Source organism: Ceratotherium simum, chromosome X, assembly GCF_057802395.1.
Source record: "Ceratotherium simum simum isolate JZ-2026a chromosome X, ASM5780239v1, whole genome shotgun sequence".
Lineage (NCBI taxonomy): Eukaryota > Metazoa > Chordata > Mammalia > Perissodactyla > Rhinocerotidae > Ceratotherium > Ceratotherium simum.
The window spans coordinates 117,223,612-117,238,403 of NC_141940.1; the positions used below are offsets into that span (position 1 = coordinate 117,223,612).

Below are 14,792 nucleotides of genomic sequence, written 5' to 3' on the forward strand. Positions count from 1 at the left end.
GGCTTTGTTTGTTCTTCTTTTTCTAATTCTGTTAGGCATAGTTTGAGGTTTCTTATTCGGGCTTTTTCTTCTTTGTTAAGGTGGGGCTGTATTGCTGTGAGTTTCCCTCTCAGGACCACTTTTGCTGCATCCCATATGAGTTGGTATGGTGCATTTTCATTTTCATTTGTCTCCAGATATGCTTTGATTTCTCCTTTAATTTCCTTAATGATCAATTGGTTGTTTAGTAGCATGTTGTTGAGTCTCTACAGCTTTGTCACTTTCCTGGTTTTTTCCTTGTAGTTGATTTCTAACTTAATGGCATTATGGTCTGAAAAGATGCTTGTTATGATTTCAATCTTCTTAAATTTATATAAGCATGCCTTGTTTCCCAACATATGGTCTATTCTTGAGAATGTTCCATGTGCGCTTGAGAAAAATTTGTAATCTGCTCTGTTTGGATGGAGTGCTCTGTAAATGTCTGTTAAGTCCATCTCATCTAGTTTTTCATTTAAGTCCATTATTTCCTTATTTATTTTCTGTCTGGATGATCTGTCCATTGATGAGAGTGGGGTGTTAAGATCCCCTACTACTATTGTGTTGTTGTTAATATCTCCTTTTAGGTTTGTTAATAGTTGCTTTATGTACCTTGGTGCTCCTCTATTGGGTGCATATATATTTAAAAGTGATATGTCTTCTTGGTGGAGTGTCCCTTTTATCATTATATATTGCCCCTCTTTGTCCCTCATTACCTGTTTTATCTTGAAGTCAACTTTGTCTGATATAAGTGTGGCAACACCTGTTTTCTTTTGTTTGCCACTAGCTTGGAGTATTGTCTTCCATCTTTTCACTCTGAGCCTATGTTGGTCTTTAGAGCTGAGATGTGTTTCCTGGAGGCAGCATATTATTAGGTCTTGTTTTTTAATCCATCCCACCAATCTGTGTCTTTTGATTGGAGAGTTCAGTCCATTTACATTTAGGGTAATTATTGATATATGGGGGCTTATTGTTGTTATTTTATCACTCTTTTTCTGGTTCTTTTGCATTTCTTTTGCTTCTCATCCTGTGTGTTTCAGACTACCAATTTAGTTTGGTAGTTCTGTATGGGAGTTCTCTTAGTTTTCTCTTTCTTTATCGTGTGTGATTCTGTTCTGATTATTTGGTTAGTGGTTACCATGAGGTTTGTATAAAAAAATCTCGTGGATGTGATAGTCCATTTTTTGATGGCCTCTTATTCCCTTAGACTAAGTCGATTTGATCCCTTTCCTCTTCCCCTTCTAAGTTATTGTTGTCACATCTTATTCCTTCTTGTGTTGTGAGTTCATATTTAACATGATGAGGTTATATTTACGCTTGGTGCTTACCTTCCCTTGATCTTTGGTTTTATATTTAACTGTTTGCTAATCTATTTTGATAGAGGACTGCAATTTTTCTGGTTTTGTCGACCTATTTTCCTCCCTGTTCAAAACTTTGAATCCCCTTTCTCTTTTTTTCCTCAGGGATGAGGGCCTTCTTGAGCACTTCTTGTAGTGGGGGTCTTGTGGCAATGAACTCCCTTAGCTTTTGTTTATCTAGGATAGTTATTATTTCTCCATCACATCTGAAGGATATTTTTGCTGGATAGAGTATTCTTGGCTGAAAATTTTTGTCCTTCAGAGTTTTGAATATATTGTTCCACTCTCTCCTAGCCTGTAAAGTTTCTGTCAAGAAATCGGCTGAGAGCCTGATAGGAAATCCTTTGTATGTTATTGTTTCTTGTCTAGCTGCCCTTAATATTTTTTCTTTGTCATTGACTTTTGCCAGCTTTACTACTATATGCATTGGAGAGGGTCTTTTCTTGTTGATATATTTAGGAGATCTATTTATTTCATTCACTGGTATTTCCAGCTCCTACCCCAGGTTTGGGAAGTTCTCAGATATTATTTCTTTGAACAAGTTCTCTGCTCCTTTTTCCCTCTCTTCTCCCTCTGGAATACCTATAATCCTTATGTTGGATTTCCTAATTGAGTCGGATATTTCTCAGAGAGTGTCTTCATTTCTTTTTAGTCTTAGCTCTCTTTCCTCCTCCATCTGGATCATTTCTGCATTGCTGTCCTCAATATTGCTAATTCTTTTCTCCATATTGTCAGCTCTGATGCTTAAGGCTTCCAGATTTGTCTTTGTCTCCTCTATTGTGTTTTTCATCTCTAAGAGTTCTGATTGTTTTTTTTTTTTACAGTTTCAATCTCTTTTGTGAAGAAACTCCTGATTTCATTGAATTGTCTGTCTGTGTTTTCTTGTATTTCATTAAGCTTTTTTATGATGGCTATTTTGAATTCTCTGTCATTAAGGTTATACATTTCTGTGCTTTCTGGGTTGACTTCTGGGTGCTTGTCATTTTCCTTTTGGTCTGGAGATTTAATATATTTTTGCATGGTGCCTGTCGGTGTTGGCTTACTTTTCCTCATAGTGAAAATGTATGGTTGCAGTTTCCTCTTGCTGCCGCTGGGTGGGGGTCAAGTGCTGTGTATTCTTGCCCGCCTCAATCCATGGGCACTCTCATCAGCCCTTGGCTGATCTGAGGCTGAGTGGAGGCTGCTGGCGGGGGGGAAGTGTGGGAACAGCTGAGACTGGAGCGCAGCTAGGCCAAAGCAGTTGGGGCTCGGGTGTGGGTGGGTTGAAGCAGCTGCAGCTGAAGTGCCGCTGGGCCAAAGAAGCTGGAACTGGAGTGTGCTGGGCCAAAGACGTTGGAACTGGAGTGCATTGAGCCCAAGAAGGAAGAGCTGGAGCACTGCTGGGCCAAAGAAGCTGGAACTGGAGTGCACTGGGCCAAAGAAGGATGAGCTGGAGTGACTCTGGGCCAAAGAAGCTGGAACTGGAGTGCACTGGGCCAAAGAAGCTGGAACTGGAGTGTGGTGGGCTGAAGTTGTTGGCACCAAGTCAGCTGGAGCCTGAGCACAGGCCAAGCCGAAGCCGCTGGAGCCAGGGGTGGGGGGGGCGGTCAAGCTGAAGGAGCTGGGGGCAGGGCCAGTCCAGCCGAAGGAGCTGGGGCCGTGGCACGTGGAAGCCAGGGAAGCTGGAGCCGTGGCTTGGTCCAGCCAGAGCAGCTGGGGTGTGGCATGGTGGGGCCTGAGCTGCCGCTGCCTCTGGTGCAGGGGTGCAGGCTCACCTTGGTGCTGGTCGGGCCCAGGCACCTGGGGGCCACTGCCTGTGGGGGTGGGGCATGGTCATGCTGCCCCTGCTGGTGGGGCCCGGGTGCCTGGGGGCTGCTGCCTCTGGGGACGGGGCTGAGCTGAAGCATCGCTGTGCTGAAGCGCCAGTCAGGCAGGCCAGGTGGGGGAGGGGCACTTACTTTCTCCTTGCTGATCTCAGAGGTTTCTCGCCTGGCTGTTGCTCCCTGCTCTCCTGAGGGGCTAGCTTGTTGAAACTACCCTCCCAACAGTTCCGCTCCCTATGTAGGGGGATCCCCTCTGGCTGTGAGGGGTCTTGGAGAGTGCTGGTTTTCACCCAGTGAGCTGCCACTCCCCCTCCTATGAGAGCTGCGTGGTCTCAGTCTTTGGGTTGCAGTCCTTTGGGGAAGGAAAGGCGCTCCTCTTACCTCCTTCCACATCCTCTGGGGATTCCAGCACCTCTGTCCTTGGGTGTATGGCTGCCTGTGTGCCTCAGATGTCCCCTGTGTTGTGTGAATAGCTTCTGTTGGAATATGAATGTCCTTTTTGTTGTGTCTTAGAGGGGGAGAGTTCAATGGGGAAAGCTCACTCCACCATGATGCTGACGTCACTCCTGTACTTCTTTTTTTATTGAAGTATAATTGACATACAATATCCTATTAGTTTCAGGTGTACATCATAGTGATTTAATATTTATATACATTATGAAATGATCACCATGATAAGTTTAGTTACCATCTGTCACCATACAGAGTTATTACAATATTGACTGTATTCCCTATACTGTGTACGACATCCCCACGACCTATTAATTTTATAACTGGAAGTTTGTACCTCATAATTCCCTCCACCTATTTCACTCCCCCCCAAGCCCACCATCGAGACCACCAGTTTGTTTCTTGTACCTATGAGTCTGTTTCTGTTTTGTTTTGTTGGTTAATTTGTTTTGTTTTTTAGAGTCCACATATAAGGGAGATCATACAGTATTTGTCTTTCTCTGTCTGACTTATTTCACTTAACATAAGAATTGCCTTTAGGTCCCTCTATGTTGTTGTAAATGGCAAGATTTCATTCTTTTTGTAGCTAATATTCCATTATGTGTATATATATATATACACACCACGTCTTCTTTATCCATTCACCTATTGGTGAACACTTAGGTTGCTTCCGTATCTTGGCTATTGTAAATAATGCTGCAGTGAATATAGTGGGGTGCATATACCTCTTTGAATTAGTGTTTTCATTTTCTTTGGATAAATACCCAGCAGTGGAATAGCTGGATCATATGGTAGTTCTATTTTTAATTTTTTGAGGAATCTCCATACTGTTTTTCATAGTGGCTGCACCAATTTACATTCGCACCAGCAGTGTACATGGGTTCCCTTTTCTCCACATCCTCGCCAACGCTTGTTATTTTTTGTCTTTTTGATAATAGCTATTCTAACAGGTGTGAGGTGATATTTCATGGTGGTTTTGATTTGCATTTCCCTGATGATTAGTGATTGAGTATCTTTTCATGTGCCTGCTGGCCATCTGTATGTCTTCTTTGGAAAAATGTCTATTCAAGTCCTCTGCTCGTTTTTTAATCAGGTTTTTCTTTATTGTACTTCTGATTATCCAGTGGATGGTTGCCTCTGGGGAGACTCTTTTTCTTTTGTTTTTTTTTTTTCCTCCCTGGTTTACTGGCTTTTGGCCATATCTGTTTAATGTTTGTTTATTTAACAAAGACTCACAGAGGGCATCATGACACAGATACCGGCCTAGGTACACAGTCTTGAATGAGACATTAACAGTCACTGCCTTCATGGAGCTTACAAGAATAAACAGTATGACTAGGGAAGTAGATGAAATAGCCCTAATTAGCTCTGATAAGAAGTATTTAAGGAAGGCAATTGAAACTAATGAAAAAAAAAATGAGGATTAGGGGTTACTTGTGGATTTATTCACCTGTTCTATCCAAGGCTTCACCCTACTCCAAATCCCTTAGCTGAGAAAAATGAATATTTTCAGTATTTCTTATGTAATCATCCTTATAGTAAGTATATGTTGAGGCATAATATCTTAAGATTAGGAAATTATTTAACACAAAACACTCACTGTCATCCTCATTTTAATATTTATCCTTTTCCGTTTTACTTTCAGAAACAGAAATAAACTTCCTACTCAAACAAGCACTTACAATTGTTGGAACTCTACCGTTTACTTACATGTTAGAAAAGTGGAGGTGGATGGTCTTTAATGGCGAAATTCCCAAAGACCAGTGGATGAAAAAGTGGTGGGAGATGAAGTAAGTCAATGAATATGCAATCAGTAAACTGTTTTCTCATGAGTTTGCTGTTTATTTAAAAGCATTTGGCTGGCCTGTATGTATATATACACACACATACATCACGTCACGTATATAGTACTAGTATCTCTATTTTATTGCCTGAGGGCTTCCTCTGACCCCTAGAACCCTCACATGGCAGGAAGAACTACCACCCCATCAGCCCTCAACCAATATCTGATGGGAATGGGTGGATAAAAATTCAGCTTCTTTGCCCTTTGGTGGGAGAATTCTGAGGTGGTGACTTGCTTGATAACACCCCTTTCGGAGGCTGCTTTCCTTTCCCTGTCTCACTTCCTCATTCCTTTGCTAATATGTCCTGGGATCATTTCCCAGGACCTTGCCTCAGGGTCTGCTTCTGTGAGAAGTCAATCTAAGACAACGAGGATTGGGGTTCTCAGAGAATTCTTCACAGTCAAAATGACTGGGATTTCAACAGCCAAATCTTGAAATCTGGTGATGGGGGGTTAAATATGTGAAAATGAGAGAGAAGTGTATTCAGGCTAGGGGAATGCCATCACACCACACATAACACACACACACACACACGCACACACACATTAATAGCCTCTTTTTAATTTGTCTCCATTTGGGTCCGGTCTCAGATAACATTTCCTTGGCTCTGCCTCCTACCCAAGCAGGATCAGGTGACACACTTCTTATGCTCTATCTTCTTAAGAGTTGGGTCACCCATTAAACTGTGACATTATTTAGGAAATGATCAATTTATTCATTTTTATTTATTCTTTTATCCATTCTTTTAAACAAAAATATTAACCCACATTTTAGGCACAGCACTGGAGATCCAATGCTGGTCATTTTAGATGTTCTTCTTGACTTCAAAGAACTTTTAGTCTGTGGAGGGATGTGACAAAAGAAACCAGTGCAACATATTGTGTTGTGATGAGATGGTATGGGGATCCATGAGCATCCATGGGGAGATCCAAGGCCCAATCTGGTGGGTCACGTGGGGGGAGGCATCTAAGTTGATCTCTGAGAAAGATGTGGGAGTTAACCAGGTGTATGTAGAGGGGAATAGAGAGAATTCCAAGCTAGAGAGAGCCTGGCACATTTGGGCAATGAACAGTGATCCCTTTCAATAGTTTCAGCACTACATTATTCATCACTGTATCTCAAGTGCCTTGCACAGTGCCTGGTACATACAGGTATGAAATAAATGGGTTTTGGATGGAAGAGTTAGAAAAGAAGACAGAAAGGAAGGAAGGAAGGAAGAGAGAGAAAGAAAGAAAGAGAGTGAGAAAGAAAGGAAGGAAGGAAGGAAGGAAGGAAGGCAGGCAGGCAGGCAGGCAGAGAAAGAAAGAAGGAAAGAAAGAAAGAGGGGGTCGGCCTCATGGTTTAGTGGTTAAGTGCCCACGCTCTGCTACTGGCGGCCCGGGTTCGGATCCCAGGTACTCACCGACGCTCCGCTTCTCCAGCCATGCTGAGGCCGCGTCCTACGTACAGCAGCTAGAAGGACATGCAACTATGACATACAAATATCTACTGGGGATTTAGGGGGCAAAAAAAAGGAGGAGGATTGGCAATAGATGTTAGCTCAGAGCCGGTCTTCCTCAGCAAAAAGAGGAGGATTAGCATGGATGTTAGTTCAGGGCTGATCTTCCTCACAAAAAAAAAGAAAGAAAGAAAGAGGGAGGAAGAGAGAGAGAAAGAAAGAAAAGAAAAGAATCTTACCCCTACCATCTATTAGTCAGACTCCTGTCAATTATTTTTCTTTGTTTTTCTTATTTTTCCTTTTTATAGTGAAGATCTACCCATGTAACATTCAGCCTCATATCCATAAGTTTAAGTCAGCACCACTCTTCTGCCAAGCTTCTCTGTGTTAACATAAATCCTACTTAGGAGGAAGGAGGCAGCATCTATAATAACTGTTTCTAGCGTTTGAGTATTACTGAAATTGTGTCTGTAATGATCCCACAATCAGAAAGGACAAATGTATTAAGTTTAAACAATGCTAAATACATGGTTTCCCTATCTTTTTTTCTGATTGAATTAGTTTTTGATCCCTTTTAGTTTATCTTTAAAATTACGTGGAATCAGACCCTTAAAATGATTCATTAATGCATTAATTACTCCATTCATTCAACAAATATACATGAAATCTTTCCTTAGCATTAGGCACTGTTTGGCACTGGAACTATAAAGATGACCAAGACACAGCCCTGCTCTCCAGGAGCTCAGGTCTCCAGGGCAAGAAGGAGTTGTATGTGAATAATTGTAAAATGGAGAGAGAAGGGGCAAGGGAGGCACAGCTAGAGAAGGCTAAGGAGCTGGAGGTGTTCACTGTGCTGGCAGGTGGGTGGGATCGGGCGGGAGGCCTCACAGAGGAGGGGACATTTGAGCTAGCCTTGAAGAATAAGTAAGATTTGAATTTTAGAAAATTCCGTCTGCCAGGAGCACATCAAGTGTAGTGCAAGAGGAATTATGAGGACTTTCACTGTACATTTTTGGCCATGCAGTGCACTTTATTAAATCGTGTTTTGAAGACATAGCTATTTTCCAATGGTATATTCTAGCTGAATTAATAAAGGAAGAGATAACCACATAATGGGTTTTATTCTGTAATTTTTTACACTGTTTCTATTTCACCTGACATCCAATCCCAGTATAAATGCCACTGGCTGATGAAACTGCACTAGGTGCAGCCAACCGTGCCTTCTCATGAGGAGTGACCCATGGCTGATGTATCTTCTTTTTTTCCCAAAGGAGAGAGATAGTCGGGGTGGTGGAACCTGTGCCTCATGATGAAACATACTGTGACCCCGCGTCGCTGTTCCATGTTGCTAACGATTACTCATTTATCCGGTAAATGACAGTTTTCTTCTCACTGTTTAACTTCTAGAGTTTGTAGACAGCTGTGCTAATGGCAGAGAAATAGGGATCTATGAAATGAAGAGTATAATTTCTCTTTCTGTCTTCACCAACCTCCCCCCTAGAACCTCAAAATAGGTGATCAATTTCAATTCAATTTAACTCAACATGATTTATTGGGTTAAATAAAACTCCTGCGAGGTCTTTTTCCAACATCAAGGAGTTTATAGTATCCTTGGGAGAAATAAAGTATTTTTGTTCGTCTTCTCGTTACTGGCAGATTTCAGAGTGATTGTAATAGAAAGAGCATTTTTAACTTGAAGTCCAAAAACCGATGTTCTTCACCTATTAGCCCCAGATCTTGAATTTGCTGAGCCTCAGTTTCTTTATTGAAAAAGTGGAAATAATATCATTGACCTGCCATAAGGATCGATCGGCATCATTTATATGAAAGGGCTCTATATCTGTAAAACAATACAAATATAAGCTAACATTTAACAAAATAACACTACCTTTTCGGGCCGGCCCTGTGGCTTGGTGGTTAAGTGCGCGCGCTGCGATGCTGGTGGCCCGGGTTCGGATCCCGGGTGCGCATCGAGGCACCACTTCTCCGTTCATCCTGAGACCGAGTCCCGCATACAGCAACTAGAAGGATGTGCAGCTACGACATACAACTATCCACTGGGGCTTTGGGGGGAAAAATAAAATAAATAAAATCTTTAAAAAAAAAAAAAAACACTACCTTTTCATCAGCTGATACATAAATGCAAGTAGGTTATGATGAGTCTGTAGGGTTCATATTTGGGTCTTTCTGGAGAAAGAACTTTGACTAGTAGATCTTTGGTTACTAGGGCCTCAGAATTTAAATATACACCCCAATCTATGACTCTACCACAGTAACTAAACACAGGACTGTTTTTTTTGTTTCTTTGCCTCTTTTACAGATATTACACAAGGACCATCTACCAATTCCAGTTTCAAGAAGCCCTTTGTCGAATAGCTAACCATGAAGGTCCCCTGCACAAATGTGATATCTCCAATTCCACTGAGGCTGGGCAGAAGCTGCTGTAAGAAATGCTTCAAAACGTTGACCCTCTCCTATCATTTAATATTACTCATCTCCAGGCCTAAGTTTGAATTTGATTTCTTTGTTCTAAAAAGAAAATTTTTGGCCTCAAAATGTCCTCATCACAAATTAAATGTTTGTTTTGTGGTCACACAGGAACCTAGACCATGTGATGACTGGACAGGGCACCTCTCTCCAAGCCATAACTACAGAGCTCCCTTTGTAGTCATTGGAAGGGAAGAGAGATTGAAGGATGAATACATCCATTAACACACCTTATTTTCTTATCTGCCAGGAGCAAACTTAGCCAAGCCAAAGGAGAGAAACCATAGATCATACATGTAAATATATGTACATCTGGAATCCCTCAAAAGGCCCTGAACCCCCCTCCCCTTTTCTCATGTAGCCAAATGCTGAGCCTTGGAAAATCAGAACCCTGGACCTTAGCATTGGAAAGTGTTGTAGGAGCGAAGAATATGAATGTAACGCCACTGCTCAACTACTTTGAGCCCTTGCTTACCTGGCTGGAAGACAAGAACAGGAATTCTTTTGTGGGCTGGAGCACTGACTGGAGTCCGTGTGAGTGCATCGAGTTGCCACATTTTGAATCACTCCCTTTCTGCTTCTCCTGGTCTTCTCTGGCCCCAGTCTCAAGGGGCTGTGACACAGTATGTTCTCCCTCTGTGTAGACCCTGCTTCTGACTGTGCTATGGTGGCAGCTGCCATTTTATCAGGGAGGAAACACAACATTTGTTCAGCCCCTACTATGTACCAGGCAAGGTGAAAACTACTTCACACACACACACACACACTCACACACACACACACACACACACACACTCTCTCATACTCTCTCTATCTCAAGCCTGCTTTATTAGCCTCATTTAAAATAAAAGAGTATAACAGTCCCCAATTCATTGTACTCAAATACTGCTCTTCAGAGATAAATACTTTTAACAATTTTAATGTTAGTACCTCTTCTTTCTGGCGGTTTCTTTTGTATTTCTAAAGATTTTATTTATTTATTTTTTCCCCCCAAAGCCCCAGCACATAGCTGTCCGTCATAGCTGCACATCCTTCTAGTTGCTGTATGTGGGACGCGGCCTCAGCATGGCCAGAGAAGCAGCGCGTCGGTGCGCGCCCGGGATCCGAACCCGGGTCGCCAGCAGCGGAGCGCGCGCACTTAACCGCCAAGCCACGGGGCCGGCCCTCTTTTGTATTTCTAAACAATTTGTTTATATTGTTATTTCTTTACTGGTCAGTTTTAGACATGCGCTTCTGCCTACTCTTGCGCCTCCCTTTCTCATTCTCCCAGTAAAGCTTTATCATAATTTTAAGTAAAGAAATTATCAATGTTTACATTGTTATGCCTGCAGAGCCAAGGCCAAGGAATCTATTATATCCTTTCATATATGGCTTTTTGTTTGTCCTGGAGTTTTTACTGCCTCATTTTTTTTGCATGCCTAATTTGCTATCTACGTTGCATTCGTCTTTTCCAACTATTCCAACATATCTATTCTTTCAGTCTCATTTTTTCCTAAAGACTTCCCTCTTAGCATCTTATGTCCTCCTGTCTCAATATGGACCTCAGTTTTCCAACCTGAGTCATCCGTTTACCATTTTTCTGGTTGAATCCACTGCTTTCTGGATTCTATTTCTTCTTTCTCGGCTTACCTCTTGTTTTTGCTGCAGTACAGCCTCCAAGTGACTTTCTAAGCAAGAGCACATGGGGTAGCAGGATCACCTGTTTCCCAAAGTGGCTTTCACCAAACCTTGGCTTTCACTCCGCTTGTTTTCAGTCTGGTGTCTTCTTTCTACCCTCTGCTCTACCTGAATCCCAAGCCTCTCTGGGACTTTTTGGGTCTGTACTGCCTCTGTGTACACGTTAGGCCATGGCTTCCTGAGCCTTGAGAAAGCGCTTACCCCTCATCTGTTACTTTTTATTTTCTGAAAGTGTGTTTATACCTTTTAAAAAATTCCTTTACTATCACTTTAGTGGGATCTTGGGAGGGGAAGGAAATAAACACACATGGTCAATCTGTCATCTGTAACAACACTCTGTGATTTCTCTTTGATCAGATGCTGACCAAAGCATCAAAGTGAGGATAAGCCTAAAATCAGCTCTTGGAGATAAAGCAGTGAGTATTCTGGGCAGTACGTCCGTTAGTTTTCAACGTACTCCCTTAAGAAGGACACAGTAAGCCCATTCCAGTGTGATTTAGTGTGAGAGGCCACATAATTCTCTTAAAAACTATAAGCCCCAGATTCTGGCCTTCAGCTTTTGGGTTTTTTTAGTAACACGTTCCTTATTGGATTGGCTATGTCAACTTTTTCCTTGTTACCTTGAAGGTGTTATGAAGAGCAATGAGAAAACATCCAATCTTAAATATCAAATACCCATCCTCCCAATTCACTCTTTCCACCATTACTTATATTTGAGGAAGAGGACATGGTTATATGTTGAGAGATTTTTTGTTTTTAGAAGTAGTGTAGGTAGTTTTACTTTGTTTTGTTTTAGCCAATCATCTATATCCTGGAAGCTTGTTAAAAATGCAGAATCTTAGGCCCCAGCCCTGGACCTGCTTAATCAGAATCTGCATTTTAACAAGCCCCCAGGTGATTTGTGCACACAATAAAGACTGGCAAGCTCTGACTTAGAACACTGTTTCTCAAACCTGGCTGCACATTGGAGTCATATGGAGTGTTTTAAAAATATGAATGCTTGACTCCCACTCTCTGAGATTCTGACTTAATTGCTTTGGGGTGTGGCATCAAGAGTTCTAAAAGCTCCCCGGGGGGCCTCTAATCACAGCAAAGTCTGAGAACCAGTGATGTAGACGTGCATTTTGGGATAACAAAATGTTTTACAGAAAATCATATCACTTACACCTTCATGTGAATTGCTTTAACCAGCTGTTGCTTTCTCCTAAACACCTGTTTCAGGTTATCCAGTCTGAAGAAGTAGTGGCTTTGATTGGGAAAGAGGAGGGGAGAAGGTAGTCCCAGGCAGATGGGGCTCAAAGGCCTGGGTGGGGGCATGGCACCCTGAAGGTTTTGCAGAATTAGAGGACAACATGGAACTACTGGATAAAACAATTCCGGGTGCTACAGAAAATTGTTATTTGCATTGGATAGATCCAAAGATTGCATTTCTACCCCCTTACTTTTCCTGGGAAATTAAATATTGTCCAAGGCTCCACAGTAGTTGTAGTGTAATTTTCATAGGTAAGTAAGACATCTGACTATAAATAACATAGTAGAAGGAAAAAAATGACCATTTAAAAAAGAAATAATAAAAATGGAGGTGCATCACTTCCCAAACTTTAAAAGTTCAACTTCCTACTTAACAATCATTGAGTATCTGTGGGGTTATTTCTCTTTCTGTCATATTTTTATGAGCTCTTTCTTGGCCTAATAAATTTTAATTACTTTAAAGTATTGAGCAGATCAGGATCCTTTCAATTATCTTCTTTTTTCTTGACATTTGTCCCCATGTTCTCTTTCCATGCAGTGAGGGATTGGTAAATAGTCTTCAGAGGGTTTGATGGTGTAACATTCTGAGGCCAATTCACTGAGCAACAGGCTGCTTTGATGAGACCAGAACCATACTTTTAGCACACCTACATATCAAGGCCAGTATATCTGCCCAGTTCAAGCTATTTCATGGCCAAGTCCAACTGGATCTTTGGCGTTATTTTCAGAACTCAGCCTTTAATTTTATCTATATATAGAAATAGTAACCAGAATATTATTAGTAGTAATATTAATAATATTATTATTACTATTAAAGCAACTTTCCCCAAAACCTGAGTGATATCAAGCTGAAGTTAATGTAACAATTCTTTTGTGAAATCTTGTAATTGTTTTTCCTAAAAAGGAAAGGAGAGATGCAAAATTTGTGCCATTCATTGATCTCTACTGCCGGCTGCTGGAGGAAGGAGTGAATGCTTTTTTTTTCTCTTTTAACAAGCTTTTCATAGACTATGCAAATACACATTTGTTTAGCACTGAAAAACAAGAACAAACAAATTACCTTGTTGCTTACAAAGTTATTTTTTCCTTTGACCTCAAGTTTCTTCTTCTTTTGCACTTATACATATCTGAGCACTTACTATTAAAATAGTAAAAACTCAGCATATTTGTCTACAATATATGGACAGTTTAACCAAAACCCATGAATCACATGACTCCCATCTATAATCCTGCCCTCAGGGTGTTTATTTCAGCTTACATAAAACTAAAGTAAAAGGATCAGTGAACCCAGTGGTTCTTAAAGCATGGTTGCCTGATGAGCAGCATTAGCACCACCTGGGATCTTGTTAGAGATGAAAATTCTTGGGTCTCATTTGAGACCTGAATTGGAAACTCTGAGGGTGGGGCCCAGCATTCAGTGGTTCAACAAGCCCTCCACATGGTGCTGATGCATACTCAGGTTGGAGGTCACTGACTTAATGAATAGCGAGAATCTTTGGAATATTAGAAAACTTAAAAATAATGCCTGTGGAATATCAGGTTTTGAATGTATCCTATGATCCCTACTGAGCAGTGTTTTTCTTTTGAATTTGCAGTATGAATGGAATGACAATGAAATGTATTTGTTCCAGTCATCTGTTGCATATGCCATGAGAGAGTATTTTTTAAAAGTCAAAAACCAGACAATTCTTTTCGGGTAAGTTGATTTGCTGTGCTCTCACGTTACTCCAACCAGTATTTCCCTTACTCTTGGGTCTGAGAAGATATTATGCTTAAACTTTCATTCAAGTGAAATTAAGAAAAAACTCCTAATAACTTATAAACTTCTTTGATATCCTGGAATTTGGGCCACTCTATTTAGGGGTGATTGTGACTTATTTGACTTGTAAATTGCAAGAGCATTGTTCTTATGGAAAGGCCCTCCCTCTTCTCTCCTCTCCCCTCCCTGATCTTCTCCTCTCCTCTCTCCTCCCCTCCTCTCCCCTTCCCTCTCTTCTTTTCCTCCCACTCCCCTCCCCCTAATACTCTCATCCACCCTCAGCCTGAAAGAAAAAGGCAGAAATCTCTGCCTTCATTGAGCTTGTATTCTAATGCATATGTTACATGTGTGTTACAGATAAGCCACAAAATAGTCAAGTGAAATATAGTAGAATTAGAGGGTAATAAGTGCTAGGCAGAAAAATAGAGAGTGCTAGAGAGTGCTGGTATGTGTGTGTATAGAGTTCAATTTTAGCTAAAATGATCAGAAAAGGCCTCATTAATATTTGAGCAAATATCTGAAGCAGGAGAGAGAGCCAGCAATGTAGACAATGGGGAAAAATGTTTCAGCTGGGGAAAATAGCAGGTAGAAAGATCCTGAGGAATGAATACCCTTCACCTGTCGAAGGAACAGCAAGGAGGCCAGTGTGGCTGGAGCAGAGTGAGCTAACAGAAGACAAGTGAGATGTAGTCAGGGTGGGACTGGGGCACG

The 14,792-nt window shown here is 41.4% G+C and overlaps 1 protein-coding gene across 2 annotated transcripts in view; it reads left to right on the plus strand.

Moving 5' to 3' along the window:
- Nucleotides 1-14,792, plus strand: part of ACE2 (angiotensin converting enzyme 2) — a 51,260-nt gene that overhangs the window by 31,383 nt on the left and 5,085 nt on the right. Inside the window, exons 10-15 of one of the 2 annotated variants that reach the window (XM_004435149.3) lie at nucleotides 5,271-5,415; nucleotides 8,179-8,277; nucleotides 9,228-9,350; nucleotides 9,756-9,928; nucleotides 11,429-11,487; nucleotides 13,918-14,018. In XM_004435149.3, coding sequence (XP_004435206.1) covers nucleotides 5,271-5,415; nucleotides 8,179-8,277; nucleotides 9,228-9,350; nucleotides 9,756-9,928; nucleotides 11,429-11,487; nucleotides 13,918-14,018 — 700 coding nt within the window. The remainder of the gene's footprint in view (nucleotides 1-5,270; nucleotides 5,416-8,178; nucleotides 8,278-9,227; nucleotides 9,351-9,755; nucleotides 9,929-11,428; nucleotides 11,488-13,917; nucleotides 14,019-14,792) is intronic. The other variant, XM_087427259.1, reaches the window with a different exon arrangement.